Below are 16,078 nucleotides of genomic sequence, written 5' to 3'. Positions count from 1 at the left end.
ACAGAAGCAGCTCGGCTGCTGGCATTTGTTTCTGAGCATGAACTTGAAGTATCATTTACCAGCATTCTTTGTATTGTTATTATTATTTTTAGTTTCAAGACTTAGGAAGAAGATGTTTTGTATTGGATGGTACAGAATTGAAGTGTGGCTATTGTAACAAGCTGTGATTTCTTTTAGACTTCTGCTTCTCTGAGTATGACATCTGATTTCTTTCTTCTCCCCATTGTCAGATGTTCTATATAGAAAACAATTTATTAGATGATCAATGTATAAAATACTGTAGCTTACCTGTAGTGTACAAAGATTTTAATGTGAAGATGGGAGCCATATGTGAAATTGCAAGCTGAAACAGGTTTTATTTATATTCATAAAAATGTTTAATGTAGACCCTGATGAGTCTGATATAAATCCTCATAATAACCTCCTACAACAGCACATTTTTCTCATCCCCTTCTTTCTCCTTGTAGGTTTGATTGAAGTAGTCAGTGATAATGTTTCAAAAAGATTTATTTTTATTTCAGCTATGTGTATGACCGTGTTGTGGGTTTGGGCATGTGTGTGAGGTTCCCAAGGAAGTCAGATTAGGGCATCAGATGCTCTGAAGTTACAGATGATTGTGAACTCCTTCACTTGGGTGCTAGAAACCAGGGTAGACTCTCTCCAAGAGCAGCATGTGCTCTTCATTGCTGAACTGTCTGTCCTGCATACAGTGATTGTTTTTATGGGCCCATTTCCTATCATGCAAAATTAATATCAAGCACACTCGATTTTTATGCTTGTGTGGTAGTTGTTAGAAACTCCATGTCATTTAGAATTTTTTGCTTAAGAATCCATTATCTTTTACATCACTAATAAAATAGCCTATATTTTATTAAATATATAATTTATCTTGAAAATAATAGATTTTAAATTTCCAACTTTGAAGTATTATGTATACTTTATCTTAAATGTATTATGGGTAAAATATGCAAAAACCAGTTGTTTCCTTTTCTACTGTGTGTTGTTTCTTGTTTTCTTTCAACTAAAATAATTAGAAAATATATGAGGAAGCACTGCTATTACATTACATCGTTTCCTCTCCCTCTCTAACTCTTCCTCCTCTCCCCCCTCTTTGTGTTTCATAGGTCAGTGCACTGATAGAAATAACTATAATTGATGATACTGAATTTGAACTCATGGAGACATTCAGCATTAGCTTAATGAGTGTGGCTGGTGGTGGCAGACTGGGTGATGATGTTGTGGTGACTGTTGTCATACCACCAAATGATTCTCCGTTTGGAATATTTGGATTTGAAGAGAAGACTGTAAGTTAAATATATCAGGTGACTGCCTTCCCTGGTTTCTCATGTAGTTTTCAATAAAAAGTATCTTTAATCTTTGTTTTGAAGCTTTTCATTACCCTTCACTTAATGAGTCTTTCTTCAAGATTAGTCTTTTGAGTAGGTTGTTGCTGTAGGAAACACTCCTCCAGCCTGTGTATACAAGGAGATACAATGAGAGCTTGTCATATCAGGTGATTTCAACAGAGAACAGCAGATTCATTTTTATTGTCCTTCTCATCTGTGTCTTCCATTCTCTGCTTGCTTTACTGCCAGTATGCTGTACTTGTTGAGAGGGCTTTCATTACTGGTCTCAGGTACATTCTAGGATGGGGGGAGTTGGTGAGACTTGTTCCTACACATTCATTGTTCTGGAGTACCTTGGACTATTTTGAACAAAATACTGGGTTATATTATCTGCTCCATGCTTTGAAGTTTCTCCTTATATTTTTCCACTTGCTGTTCATTTGCTGTTTTCTTCCAAGATCTGAAAGGGGAAGCCCACTTATGGATTTAGTTAAGGGGACATAAAAAGCTTAACCAATTGCAATCATGAATGTTTATGTAGCTCTCTCTGGTGGAACGTTCTACATTAACTTTCTCTTAAATATAATGTAATATAATCTTTATCATAACAATCGTTTGTAGTGATAATATCTGGTTATTATGACTTTATCTCTTAAAGACAACTTCAAGATGAAATAATCATAAATATCCTTAGATAGTTCATATTTACTCAGAAACTTTTCTGGCTTGGTGCATCAGCATTCACTATCTTATCTATTGTGTAATCAGTAATTCACCATGGGTACTTTAGCAATACTCCAGCTTTCCAACTTGTCTAAGAGACCTCAGTTTTCCAGGTACATGAAAGTTTAAATACAGCTTAAAATTACCTGTTGATTTTGTCAGTGTAATTACAGTTTCACACCAAATTGGGACTTTTAAGAGTACAATTTTGCTATAACCAAATAAAACGTTTTCACCTGGAGAAAGAATCAAGCAGAAATGTTCAAGTGGCTTGTAATAAGCTAGCATCTAGGGATAGGTTTTATAATCTTGTATCCTGAGATAAATATCATTATTATTTGTGGTAATTCCAATCAATAATATTTCTTACAATATATATAGATATGAATATGTATTTAATTTTTCTAACTTGAACAGGGCTAACTGCTCAAATCTTCAAGTGGTGAAAACTTATAAAAATACTTTTGGTTATAACATCATCCCACTTGAACTTGGACATTAAAATCTGTATTTATCAGCATTCCTCCTTTATGGAAAGTTAATTGAATAAAAAATAATTTCATGGTTTAATGTTCAGTTCCTCAGTTGGTGAAGACCTTTTGAGATTGGGCATTGGATTTGTCTTAGTTGCTATTATTAACATTAGTATTCTAACTCTATTTTATTACTCTAAAAGTAAAAGTAAGAGTAGACACCCAGGTCTTATTGTAATTTTTCTCATAACAATTACAAGAAACAAATGAGTTGATGTATGTAGAGTACTCATCCCTAGGATTTGCTTTAATAAGTGCAGTTGATTTTTTTGCTCTTGGTTGAATTAGCACTAATCGTCACTCAACCTTTTGTAGTTTTTTTGTTGTTGTTGTTATATCCTGTCTTTCTTACCACAAAGGATCTTCCTTTCTACCATGAATATGAATCATAATATTGTGCACTGTGATAGTATTAGTTGGTGAAAGATTAGAAAGAAAACTGAAAAACATTGAGAAAAGATTTTTAATGTAAACCCATAAAAATAAAATGCTCACAAGGGCAATGTGTAAGAACATAAACTACATGAATATTCCAAGCTAAGCAAAAACTATGCATACAGGTTGTTTATAACTGATTCCTTCATTCTTTGTTATAAAATATTTCTTATGCCTAAGGAGTGGCGTGAACAATACTTAGTGTGGAGTCATTACACTTGAATTAAATTTGAGACTCATATTGTACAAATATGTGTGCATATCTGATCTTCAAATCTCTAAGAGTTCTTTGGGGCTTAAATAAAATAAACTGTGGAAGAAATAACACAGTAGAAGCTTAATAAATACAGTTATTTCCAAATCTCTGTTCTTGATTCTACATGGAGCCTAATGAAAAAACAAAAAGACAAACACAAAAACAAGAATATGCTGTGTTTGGTAAGTTTCTATGTTCAGAATGGAAAGCACTGTGTTACATTTCAAATCTATATTACTGAGTTTTGTAGATCCCACTTGGCCTTTGCTTCTTAAGGTGAACATGTATAGTTCACCATACCGTATCTTCTAATAAGGACTTAAGAATAAGAAATGCTAATGCTAGTAAATTAATATAGTGGGTCTCCTTTAGGAAGGAAGAAGGTGGCTTGGATGAGACATTAATGTGAACATCTGAATTCAAATGCCAAGAACCTACATAAAAGTCAAATATGTAGTAGGAACATTTATAATCCCAGTATTCCCATGGTGTCTTAGTTATTTTTCTGTTGCTGATTAGAAACACCATGACCAAGGAAACTTAGAAGAGAAAGCATTTAGTTGGGGCTTTCTGGTAGTTGCCAAGGATGAGACCATGACCATCATAGTGGGTAGTTTGGGAGCAGGCAGGCCAGCATGGTGCTGGTGCGGCAGCTGAGAGCTTATAGCTAATTCACAAGCTGGAGGTAGAGAGATCGAAACTGGTCCTGGCATGAGCTTTTGAAGCCTCAAAGCCCATCTCCAGTGACACATCTTCTCTGGAAAGGCCACACCCCTAATCCTTCCCCAAACAGTTCCACCAACTAGAGACCAGATATTAAAATGCATGAGCCTGTAGGGGCCATTCTCATGCAGATCACCACACTTGGAGAAGTGGGAGATAGATGCCGAAGAATCCCTGGAAGTTTGTTGGTTAGCTGGCCAGGTGTATGTAGTGCCAAGACAAGAAAGAGACCCTGTCTCAAGCAAGGAGAAGGCAAGTTTGTACTCTGACTGCCATACACACATAGTGGGGCATGTACACCTGCTCTCACACACAGGGATGCACACATATGCACACACATTGTACACTCAAAAGAATCTAAAGAACAAGAGAGAGAGAGAGAGAGAGAGAGAGAGAGTGACAGAGAGAGAGACAGAGACTGTATGTTCAAAACAATTTTATTAATTTGGACTCTCTATCCCCTACAACCAAAATTGCTTTTTAAATATTTTCTATTCTGATAAAGACAACCATCTCAATAAAAATGTCAATTTACTAAAGTTGGTAATGAATGACCATTCAGAGATAGTCTATACCTACCTATATTACTTGGGAAATCCATATGCTGAAACAAAGAGCCCCCACGTCTCAGTTCCTTTATCATAAATGTTTCCCAATTTATGCAAGAGTTTTACCGTAGTGAACCTATTCTTCTGACTGTCATGGACCCCTCTTCTCCAACCAGCCCCCAGGCATAAGATTCCTCCCATCTCTGCATGCTAGCTTTTTATAGGTCTTGGGGTATCTTCTCTGTTCACCTACAAATGGGAAAATAGTAGACAGGAGGATTGTAGGCAAGTTTGAGTGTGCTAGCTGCTATAATCACTTCTACCACTAACATACTGACAGTGAAGCCATGTTGTTCTACCTAATTTAAAGAGAAAATTGAAATACCAAATAGCCTAATGTATAGAAAAGAAAAGAAATGCGTTTGAGGGGAAACGTTTTACCTGCTACATGTTAACATATCATGAACAGAATTTTAAAATCAAAACTACAATGATTACAAATAAATAAGGTTATTTCTCCCATATTTACTATGTTCGTCTTACTGGTTTTATTTCTTGCAGGTAATGGTTGATGAATCCCTTTTGTCTGATGATCCTGATTCATATGTGACACTGACAGTCGTCCGGTCCCCAGGAGGAAAAGGAGCTGTCCTTCTTCATTGGGCTATAGAGGAGAAGGCTAAAGATGCTCTCAGTCCTTGGAATGGGACGCTTCATTTTGCTGAGGTACAGTCAGGCTCTAGGTTCCCAAAACTTTTTTTCTTATTTTTTAACAGAGCATTGTGGTATTGTTTTTGAATTTACATGCTAGTGTTCAATATTTCTGGTATTTTCCTTTTTGAAATTCATGTGCATTGAGAGGAACTGGGAGACAAGGAAAAAAAGGGAGGGAGATGGAAGGAGGGGTATCAGATTGCAGAATTTAGAGCCTGTCTCTGCAACACAGTCTAAATTACCTTGCTGTCACTGCTCAAAAGCTGAGTCAGCCAGAAAAACCAAAGTCTGTGTGTCATCACCAATGCTAACATTTCTGCAACCATTACATACATTTTATCACCGAGTCTGATTTTCTATTTTCTTTTGAATTTGCTCTTTTACTATCCTAACTGTGCAGAACTTCCATAATGAGTTCAAACATTGACATTGCATAGTCTTTTAGACAATGTTAAATCTACAAATGTCCAGCCAACATATTAAATGCACACCATAGTCACATAATCTCAAAGAGAATCTTAAACGTACAGACTTAGGTTTTTAAAGCCATTGACACTTTGCTAACATGATTGAGATAATGACTCCAGTGTCTACTCCAGAGATGTGGGTTGGGGACAGAGTGCTCTGTGCATGCCCCATCTTCTTTCCACTGCCATCCTTCTGTTTACCATTTGCCTCCTTTTCTTCTGCCCATTCCTGTTGCCTTGCATCCCTTTCATCACCAGTGTTCCTTCCTTCTCATGCCTTCCCTTAGCTAAGCAATTGCTTAACAACAGTTTTTAGGGTCTGCTATGAGTAGGAAAACAATCCCGAGGAAAAGAAAGAAGAAGGAAGAGGAGGAGAAGGAGGAAGAAGAGGAGAAGGAGAGGCACATTGAGATTGATAATAGATTTTGGGGATGATGGGGATACATACATTTTAACCTCTATTCTCATTCTGCATCTGAGACGACAACCCCAGTTTCTCTTATGCAGCATTGATTATACACCTTTGGACATGCTGCTCTTGCTAACTCTTTCCCTTTCATATCAGTTCCTCGCCTCCATTTCATAGTATGCAGCTTCATGGGGATGAGAATTGGTTTTGCAATCACATCTTTAAGATTTCCATTCATATATAGTCATGTGTAGTATATAGAGCTATTGTAATGAACCCCATTTTATAAGGAATGTATTTTTTTTTAATTGTGTGAGAGCTACTAGAAAAATGTGACTTCATGCCTGAGACCTTACCTGGTGTTCTCATGGGATACAGCCTCTAACTCCTGGGGTACAGTGCTTTGCTTTCATTTCCATCGCTTTAGTCTCTACTTTTGTTTGTGGCCCTGTGATGCCCACACATCTGAACAGGAGCACTGAGGGAGAAGGAGCATCTCGCTCAACCAGCCCACATCTCAATCAACCAGCCCACTGTTAGTTTAGCTCAGAAGTCTCTTCTGTGTCTATGTTTTTTTTTGTTGTTGTTGTTGTTGTTTGGTTTGGTTTGTTTTTTGAAGAAAGGGTTTATTTGGCTCACAGGTCACATTCCATCACTGAAGGAAGTTTGGGAAGGAACCAGGCTAAGAATCTGGGGACAGACAGAAGCCATGGAGGAATGATGCCTACTGGCTTATTCCTCTTGGCTTTTTCAGCTTAATTTCTTACATAATAAGGACCACCCAGTTACAGCTTACCTCACAACGAGATAAGCTCTCCCACATGAATCATTGATCAAGAAAATACCCTTGCTTATAGGCTAACCCAATGGGTGCATTTTCTCTTGTAACAATAAGTCTTTACTCCAAACCACCCGGGCCCTGCTTCCACGTGGGCACTTTGTGCCAGGCCACCCGAGTTCCACCCTCTGCCATTTTAAGGTCCCAAGTAACACATAGAGACTTATAGTAGGTACAAATGCTGCTTAGCCAATGACTAGGATTTCTCATCTGCTAGCTCAGTCTTAATTATCATAAATCTATATATTTTATAAGACTTATCTTATTGAAGACACCTTCTTCTGGCACCTTCTCTTGCTGGTGAGTCACATGGCGACTCCAGAGCAGAGACCAGGAGGAAAAGCAAGAGAAAAAGGGAAGACTTCCTTCTTGCCCTTGCTTATATATGAGTCTGCCTGCTGTGTCACTTCCTGCCTGGATCACCACTTCTTTACTACATTTCCCAGAATCCTCCTTGACTCCTACTCCTGCCTTACTTGCTGCCTCATTGGCCAAACAGTACCTTATTTATCATCCAATAAGACAAATACATACACAGAAGTACTTCCCCCATCATTCTCTATTGAGGTTTCTTCTTCCAAATGATTCTGGCTTGTGTCAGCTTGGAAAATAACTAAACCCAGGCAACTGACACCTTATCAAGTTGGCACAACAATATATTACTACTAAACTATAACCTCTTCTTTCTTCTTTCTCCCTAGTACTCATATTAATATCAGTATCTCAATATAAGACACATTCCAGCTTGTAAAAGTTCAGTCTCTTTAAGACATCCAAAGTCTCTTTCAAAGTTCCAAAGTCTCTTTGGTGTGCTCTGGTAAAATAAGAAATAAGTAACATGCTTCTCATTTTAAAGAGGAAAAGCCAGAGCACAATCGCAACCAGAGCAAAGTAAAAACAAAAGACCCTATAAAGCTGAGTGGAACACAGCTGGGATTCACTATGTTCTGGACTCCCAAGGACTCTGGGAGCTTTGCTTCTCCAGTTCTGCCACCCACAACACACATAGCTTGTCTCATATGCTCAGGCTGGCTCTACTCCACACCTACTGTCCTTGGTAGTCATTCATGGTCTGGTGTTTCTAAAATGCTGGGGTCTCCACTGCAACTGGCCTCTCCCGGGGTATCTTCAGGAACACTGACCCCTCTGATGCAGGATTCCAAGCTTCAACATCTTGCCTTGGCCCCTACAACCCTGGGACTTCAACTAGAACCAAGGCTGTATCTTCACCAATGGCTTCTCACACGCCAAGGCCCCTCTGCTCTCCATAATTTCCTCATGCCTACATAACCAGTGCTTCTTACACATTACCAAGCATAGCATTGACCTACTCTGGAACACAACTTCTTCATGCTGACCCTGAGGAAACACTTCCTAGAGTATTTTGTCTCAAGGATGTTTGTCTCTTCTTCCTCGAGGCCGATTCTTCAGCTCCAACTGTCCAGTATTAATTGTCCCAGCAAAGCAAACTTTTCACTTTTGTGGTTCTGGTCTCTTGTCCCTTTTTGCCATTTTTTTTTATTGAGCTATGTACATTTTCCCCAGTCCGCTTCACCCCTCCCCTCTCCCCCTTTACCCTTTCCCTAACCCCACTTCACACTACCAATTTACTCAGGAGATCTTGTTTTTTTCCCCCCTTCTTAAGCAGATCCATATTTGTATCCCTTAGGGTCCTCTTTGTTACCTAGATTCTTTGGGGTTGTGGCCTGTAGTCTGGTTGTCCTTTGCTTTATGTCTTATAGCCATATGATTGAGTACATATTATATTTGTCTTTCTGGGTCTGGGTTACCTCACTTGGGATGGCTTTTTCTAGTTTTGTTCATTTGCCTGCAAATTTCAAGATGTCATTTTTTTTATGGCTGAGTAGTGTGTAAATGTACCACATTTTCCTTTTCCATTCTTCACTTGAGGAGCATATACGTTGATTCAAGATTCTGGCTATCACAAATAATGCTGCTATGAACATAGTTGAGCAAACGTCCTTGTAGTGTGAGTGTACATCCTTTGGGTATATGCCTAAAAAATTGGTTTTGCTGGATCTTGATGGATTCCCAATTTTCTGAGAAACAACCATACAGATTTCAAAAGCAGCTGTACAAGTTTGCACTCCTACCAGCAATGGAGGAACATTCTCTTTACTCCACATTCTCTCCAGCATAAGCTGTCATCAGTGTTTTTGATCTTAGCCATTCTGATGATATCTCAGAGTTATTTTGATTTGCATTTCCCTGATGAATAAGAATATTGAACAATTCCTTTGGTGTCTTTTAGTCACTTGAGTTTCTTCTGTTGAGAATTCTCTTTTTAGATCTGTACCCCACTTTTTATTGGATTATTTGGTCTTTTGATATCTAGTTTCTCAAGTTCTTTGTATATTTTAGAGGTCAATCCTCTGTCAGATGTGGGGTTGTTAAAGATCTTTTCCCATTCTGTAGGGAGCCATTTTGTCTTGTTGACCATATACTTTGCTTTACAGAAACTTCTCAGTTTCAGGAGTTTGCATTTATTCATTGTTGCTCTCAGTGTCTGTGCTACTAGTGCTATATTTAGGAAGTGGTCTCCTGTGCCAATGCATTCAAGGCTAGTTCTCACTGAAGTCTTCTGTGAGGTTCAGTGCGGTTGATTTTATGTTGAGGACTTTGATCCATTTAGACTTGAGTTTTGTGCATGGTGATTTGGTGATAGATATGGATATATTTGCATTCTTCTACCTGTGGACATCCAGTTATGCCAGCACCATTTGTTGAAGATGCTTTCCTTTTTCCATTTTATAATTTTAGCTTCTTTGTCAAATATTGATGGCCATATGTGTATGGATTAATATCAGGATCTTCAATTCAATTCCATTGGTCTACCTGTCTGTTTTTATGCCAATATCAGGCTGTTTCATTACTAGAGCTCTATAGTAGAGCTTGAAGTCAGGTATGCTGATGCCTCCAGAAGTTCCTTTATTGTACAGGATTGTTTTGGCTATCCTGCATTTTTTTGTTTTTCCATATGAAGTTGTGTAGTGTCCTTTCAAGGTCAGTGAAAAATTTTGCTGGGATTTTGATGGAGATTGCCTTGAATTTGTAGATTGCTTTTGGTAGGATTGCCATTTTTACTATGTTGATCCTACCTATCCAAGTGCATGGGAGATCTTTCCATTTTCTGATTTCGTCTTCAATTTCATTCTTCAAAGACTTAAAGTTCTTGTCATATAGGTATTTCACTTACTTGGTTAGAGTTATTACAAGACATTTTAGGTTATTTGTGGCTATTGTAAAGGGTGTTGTTTCTCTGATTTCTTTCTCAGCCCGTTTATCATCTGTATAAAGGAGGGCTACTGCTTTTTTTAAATTAATCTTGTATACTGTTACGTTACTGAAGGTATTTATCAGCAGAAAGAGTTCTCTGGTAGAATTTTTGGGGTCACTTATGTGAACTATCATATCATCAGCAAATAGTGAAAGTTTACCTTGTTTTCCAACTTCTATCCTCTTGATATCCTTGTTGTCTTATTGCTCTAGCTAGAACTTCAAGTACAATATTGAAGAGATATGGAGAGAGTGGACACCTCGTTTTCTTCCTGATTTCAGTGGGATCACTTGGGTTTGTCTCCATTTTGTTTGATGTTGGCTATTGGCTTATTAAAATTGCCTTTATGTTTAGGTATGTTCCCTGTATCCCTGCTGTCTCCAAGACCTTTATTATGAAGTGGTATTGAATTTTGTCAAAGGATATTTTTTAGCCTCTAATGAGATGATCATGGTGTTTTTTTTTTCTTTCAGTTTGTTTATATGGTGGATCACATTGATGGAATTTTGTATGTTGAACCAGCCCTGCATCTATGGGATGAAGCCTACTTGGTCATGTTGAATGATTTTTTTGATGTGTTCTTGGATTCGATTTGCCAGTATTTTATTGAATATTTTTTGCATCTGTGTTCATGAAGAGAGTGATCTGTAATTGTCTTTCTTAGTTGTGTCTTTGTGTAGTTTGGGTATCAGGGTTACTGTAGCCTTTTAAAAGAGTTTGGCAATGTTCCTTCTGTTTCTATTGTGTGGAACAATTTGAGGAATATTGGTATTAGCTCTTCTTTGAAGTTATGGTAGAATTCTATGGCCCTGGGCTTTTCTTGGCTGGGAGACTTTTGATGACTGTTTGAACTTCCATTGGGGTTATATGTTTACTTAATTTGATTATCTGGTCTTTATTTAATTTTGGTATGTGGTACTAATCCAGAAAATTGTCCATTTCTTTATATTTTCCAATTTTGTGGACTATAGGTTTTTGAAGTATGAGGTGATGATTCTTTGAATTTCCTCAGTGTCTATTGTTATATCCCCCTTTTCATTTCTGAGTTTGTTAATTTGGATATTCTCTCTGTATCTTTTGCTTAGCTTGGATAAAGTTTAGTCTATCTTGTTGATGTTCTCCAAGAACCAACTGTTTGTCTTATTGATTCTTTGTATTGTTTTCTTTGTTTCTATCTTATTCATTTCAGCCATCAATTTGATTATTTCCAACTGTCTACTCCTCCTGGGTGAGTTTGCTTCTTTCTGTGTAGAGCTTCCAGTTGTTCTGTTAATTCATTAGTATGGGATTTCTCCAGCTCCTTTATGTGGGCATTTAGTGCTATGAACTTTTCTCTCAGCACTCCTTTCACTGTGTCCCATAAATTTTGGTATTTTGTGCATTCATTTTCATTGAATTTTAGGAAGTCTTTAATTTCTTTCTTGACCCAGTGATGATTCAGTTGAGCGTTGCTCAATTTCCATGAGTTTATGGGCTTTCTGCAATTAGTGTTGTTGTTGGATTCTGTCTTTAAGCCATGGTGATGTGATAGGTAAGATATAGTGGATCATTTCTTATTTTTTTGTATCTGTTGAGGTTTGCTTTGTTACCGAGTATGTGCTCAATTTTAGTGAAGGTTCCATGGGTGCTAAAGAGGAAGGTATATAATTTTGTGTTTGGATGGAATAGGCACATTTGACTCATAAATCTGTTAGTTCCTTTATTTCTGTGTTAAGTTTCTGTCTGGCAGACCTGTCTAGTGGTGAGAGTGGAGTGTTGAAGTCTCCCACTATTAGTGTGTGGGGCTTGATATGTGATTTAAGATTTAGTAAATTTTTACAAATGAGGGTGCCCTTGTATTGGAATAGATGTTCAGAATAGAGACTTTATCTCGATAGATTTTTCCTGTCATGAATATGAAAAATCCTTCTCCATGTCTTTTGACTAATTTTAGTTTGAAGTCTATTTTGTTAGATATTAGGATAGCTACAGAAGCTTGTTTCTTAGGTCTATTTGATTGGAAAATCTTTTCCTAATCCTTTACTCTGAGTAATGTCTGTGTTTGTAGTTCTGGTGTGTTTTTTTTATACCAGGATGGATTCTGTTTTCATATACAGTCTGTAAGCCTGTGTCTTTTTATAGGTGAATGGAGTCCATTTATAGTAAGGGATAATAATGACTGATGATTGCTAGTTCCTGTTATTTTTGCTTTTGTTGTTGTTGTTGGTATTGTGTGTGTGCTTCTCTTAGGGTTGGGATTTGTTGGTGTGGGATTATCTGTTGCCTGTGTTTTTGTGTATGTAGCTAACTGCTTTGGTTTGGAGTTTTCCTTCTAGTACTTTCTGTAGGGCTGGGTTTGTGGATAGGTATTGTTTAAATTTGGTTTTGTCATAGAATATGTTGTTTTCTCCATCTATGGTGATTGAAAGCTTTGCTGGGGATAGTAGTTGGGGCTGGCATCCATGGTCTCTTAGTGTCTGCATAACACCTGTCCAGGACATTCTGGCTCTCATTGTTTTCATTGAGAAGTTGAGTGTAATTCTGATAGGTCTACCTTTATATGCTACTTGGCCTTTTTCCTTTGCAGCTCTTAATATTCTTTCTTTATTCTGTATATTTAGTGCTTTGATTATTATGTGATGAGGGGACTATTTTTTTTGGTCCAGTCTATTTGATGTTGTATAATTTCTTGTACTTTCATAGGCATATCTTTCTTTAGGTTGGGAAAGTTTTTTTCTATGATTTTGTTGAATATCTTTTCTGTGCCTTTGAGCTGGACTTCTCCTTCATCTATCCCTATTATTCTTAGGTTTCATCTTTTTATGGAGTCCCAGATTTCCTGGATATTTTGTGTTAAGAATTTATTGGATTTAACATTTTCTTTGGCCAGTGAATCTGTTTCCTCTATTGTATCTTCAACACCTGAGATTCTCTCTTCCATCTTTTGTATTCTGTTGGTTATTCCTGCATTTGTAGTTCCTGATCATTTCCCAGATTTTCAATGCTTAGAATTTCCTCAGTTTGTCTTTTCTTTATTGCCTCTATTTCAGTTTTCAAGTATTGAATTGTTTCCTTCACCTGTTTGATTGTTTTTTCTTGGTTTTCTTTAAGGGATTTTTTCATCTCTTCCAATTTTTTGTTTGTCTTTCCCTCCATTTCTTTAAGGAAAAATTTCATTTCCTCTTTAAGGCCTTTACTATCTTCATAAAGTTATTTTTAATGTTGCTCTTCTGCTTCATCTGTGTTGGGATATTCAGGTCTTGTTAGTGTGTTGTTAGTCGATACAGGTGGAGCCTTGCTTCAGGGGCTCCCTCTTCCTCCAATTGGTGCATTTGGGGGCTGTGGTTCCATTGCTCACTCCTTCAGGTGTAGGCAGGGCTAAGCCTGTGGTGATTGCTCCTCTAGTTGTAGATGGGCCTATAGCTCAGATGGTGTCTCCTCTCCATGTAGGTAGGGCCACGACTCTTGTGGTTACTCCTCCAGGTGCAGGCAGTGCCCCAGCTCTAGTGATAGCTCCTCTAGGTGTAAGTAGGGCTGACGCTGAGGTTCCAGTGGTGGCTGGGAGCTGAGACTCTCCTGGTGCACCCTGAGGCACTTTTTACAATAGTTTCTGGAAGCTGCTCTTATGGATGCTTCTGGGGTTCTAGCTCAGCCACTGACACCCAGTCTCTCTTTCCCAGTGTTCATGTTTTTATTATTTAAAACCAACAAAACAACCATGTGCTCTTGGTGTAAACCTCAAAGGTACAGAGCGATGAAAACTAAGTGAAATCTCCCCACTCCTCCCGTGATAATCAATATTGATAGATTTTTATGTCCTTTCAAAACATATGTGCCTTGTTCTTCCACAAATGGAATTTGTGCTTGGCAATCTGTTCTGTAAGTTGTTGCTTTATATTACAATTTAAATTAAACATTCACTCTTCATGCTAAACAAATTGCATTAAAAACCTGGGTAAAGCCTGGCAGTGGTGGCACACATCTTTAATCCAAGCATTTGGGAGGCAGAGGCAGGCAGATTTCTGAATTTGAGGCCAGGCCGGTCTACAGTACCAGTTCTAGGACAGCCAAGGCTACACAGAGAAACCCTATCTCCAAAACCAAAACAAAAGAAGAACAAACAAAAACAACAAAAACAAAACAAAATCCACCACCAACAAAATTTTGGGTAAATGCTTTTTTTTTTGGCTCACTGTTTACTGCTAACACTCCCCCCACCCCCTCCATAGTCTCTCTGTACCATCATGGTTTTCATCATTCAGAGACTTATTATCTGCCTTTCAGTTCTCGTTATTTGCTAAGTGCTTTATTTTCTGAAGTTCTTTCATTCCCATTTCTAACTATGACAGGTTACTTAGGTCACCTGTGTTTGTATTCAGTTTATTGACTACGTTTCCTTTCAGTTGCTGGTTTCTTGTAATATTGGAAGTAACCATGGACAAATTTTACATCTACTGAAACTAATTGAAATCTTCCTATTATTTAATACTCTGTGGATTAGGTAAATTTATTAATGTTGATCACAGTTGATTTCCAAAGTACAAAATGACAACAGCAATCTTTAACCAGGCAAGGCGTAAGAACCTCAGAAAATGGTCTTTGTGAACAGGCTAATTTTTTGACACTTCTAAGTACTTAATAAAATAGATGATATTTATACTTAATAAAATAAATGATATTTATAAAGAGTTAATGAAAATAACCATTTGCTCTCTATGTAGTGAGGTTCATCTTTCCTACTTGTGTGTTTCAAATGAAATAACTTTGAATTTCCAAAGCAAGCAAATAGTTTATATTTCTGCATCTCTGAAATAGCCTACAGTGGTGATACCCAAGTTGCTGCTCTATATAGCTTTTGTGTAGAATATGAATATTGAAAATTTTAAGGAAAACTTTCCCATGATCAAATATCTTGGAAACTCATGATTGAATTAAGCAGTATTTTTTTCAGGGGTTAGGTAAGAAGTGGTTTTTTAAAGAAATTTTGTACTTCAGTGAATTTTGAATCATTATTAGAGGATTTCTGAGATCATCTCCTCTGATTCATCCCTGTCAACTCTTTATGTGAGAGTTGTCAATGTCATTTATAGCTAGCATTTCAAAACTATTGATTTGGAGTGACCACCATTCCCTCCTTCTCCCAACTGTTAATTGTATTGAGAACTGGAGGCATGAAAGTTGCCTTGCATCTTTCCTAGAAGGCAGTGTGACTATCCAGAACACAGTAGATTTTTAGGATTCTTGGAAGAGTTGCTAATGCTTCTGCATTTGTGGAGTGCACCTGCTCACTGAAATGGATTTCTAGTCTTTGATCAACATGCCTGATGCTTTCACAGTCATTTGCTGACACAGGAAGAATAATGGAAAATTCAGTTTTCATATTTCACACATTCCCTGCTGAGGGAAGGCAGAGAATGGACTTGTTTCTACCTCATGATGCAAACAAATGTCCATTTAATATAGTCGGTTTGAAATCAGTTTTCCTCATTTGTTGGTTTATGATTTCACTGTTTAAAGTGATTTCCTGTGTACTGTTGCAATCTAGTGTTTGTGAGCATGAAGAAGGCTGTAAAGCGACATAAACAGCAAATGCTCTGTATGTGCTAGATAAACTGCACTCATGTATGAGTTATGGTTCTTATTTAACACAAATACATGTTAGAACAACTCTGGGTGTGGAATAATATTCATATATCTAGTAATAACCAAGAAGGACCCCAAAGTTGCAAATAAATTTTAGAGAACAGGCAAACTTACTGTCTAAGGATGGACAAACTCTGGGGCAGCTCAGAGAAATGTCTGAATGTAC

The 16,078-nt window shown here is 37.5% G+C and overlaps 1 protein-coding gene across 1 annotated transcript in view; it reads left to right on the top strand.

Moving 5' to 3' along the window:
- Positions 1 to 16,078, top strand: part of Adgrv1 (adhesion G protein-coupled receptor V1) — a 509,614-nt gene that overhangs the window by 134,083 nt on the left and 359,453 nt on the right. Inside the window, exons 57-58 of the mRNA XM_035440478.1 lie at positions 1,125 to 1,304; positions 5,126 to 5,290. Of these exons, the coding sequence (XP_035296369.1) occupies positions 1,125 to 1,304; positions 5,126 to 5,290 (345 nt within the window). The remainder of the gene's footprint in view (positions 1 to 1,124; positions 1,305 to 5,125; positions 5,291 to 16,078) is intronic.

This window comes from Cricetulus griseus, chromosome 2 (assembly GCF_003668045.3).
Source record: "Cricetulus griseus strain 17A/GY chromosome 2, alternate assembly CriGri-PICRH-1.0, whole genome shotgun sequence".
Lineage (NCBI taxonomy): Eukaryota > Metazoa > Chordata > Mammalia > Rodentia > Cricetidae > Cricetulus > Cricetulus griseus.
Note: the sequence above shows the minus strand (reverse complement) of the source record. Positions and strands in the feature narration are given on the sequence as shown.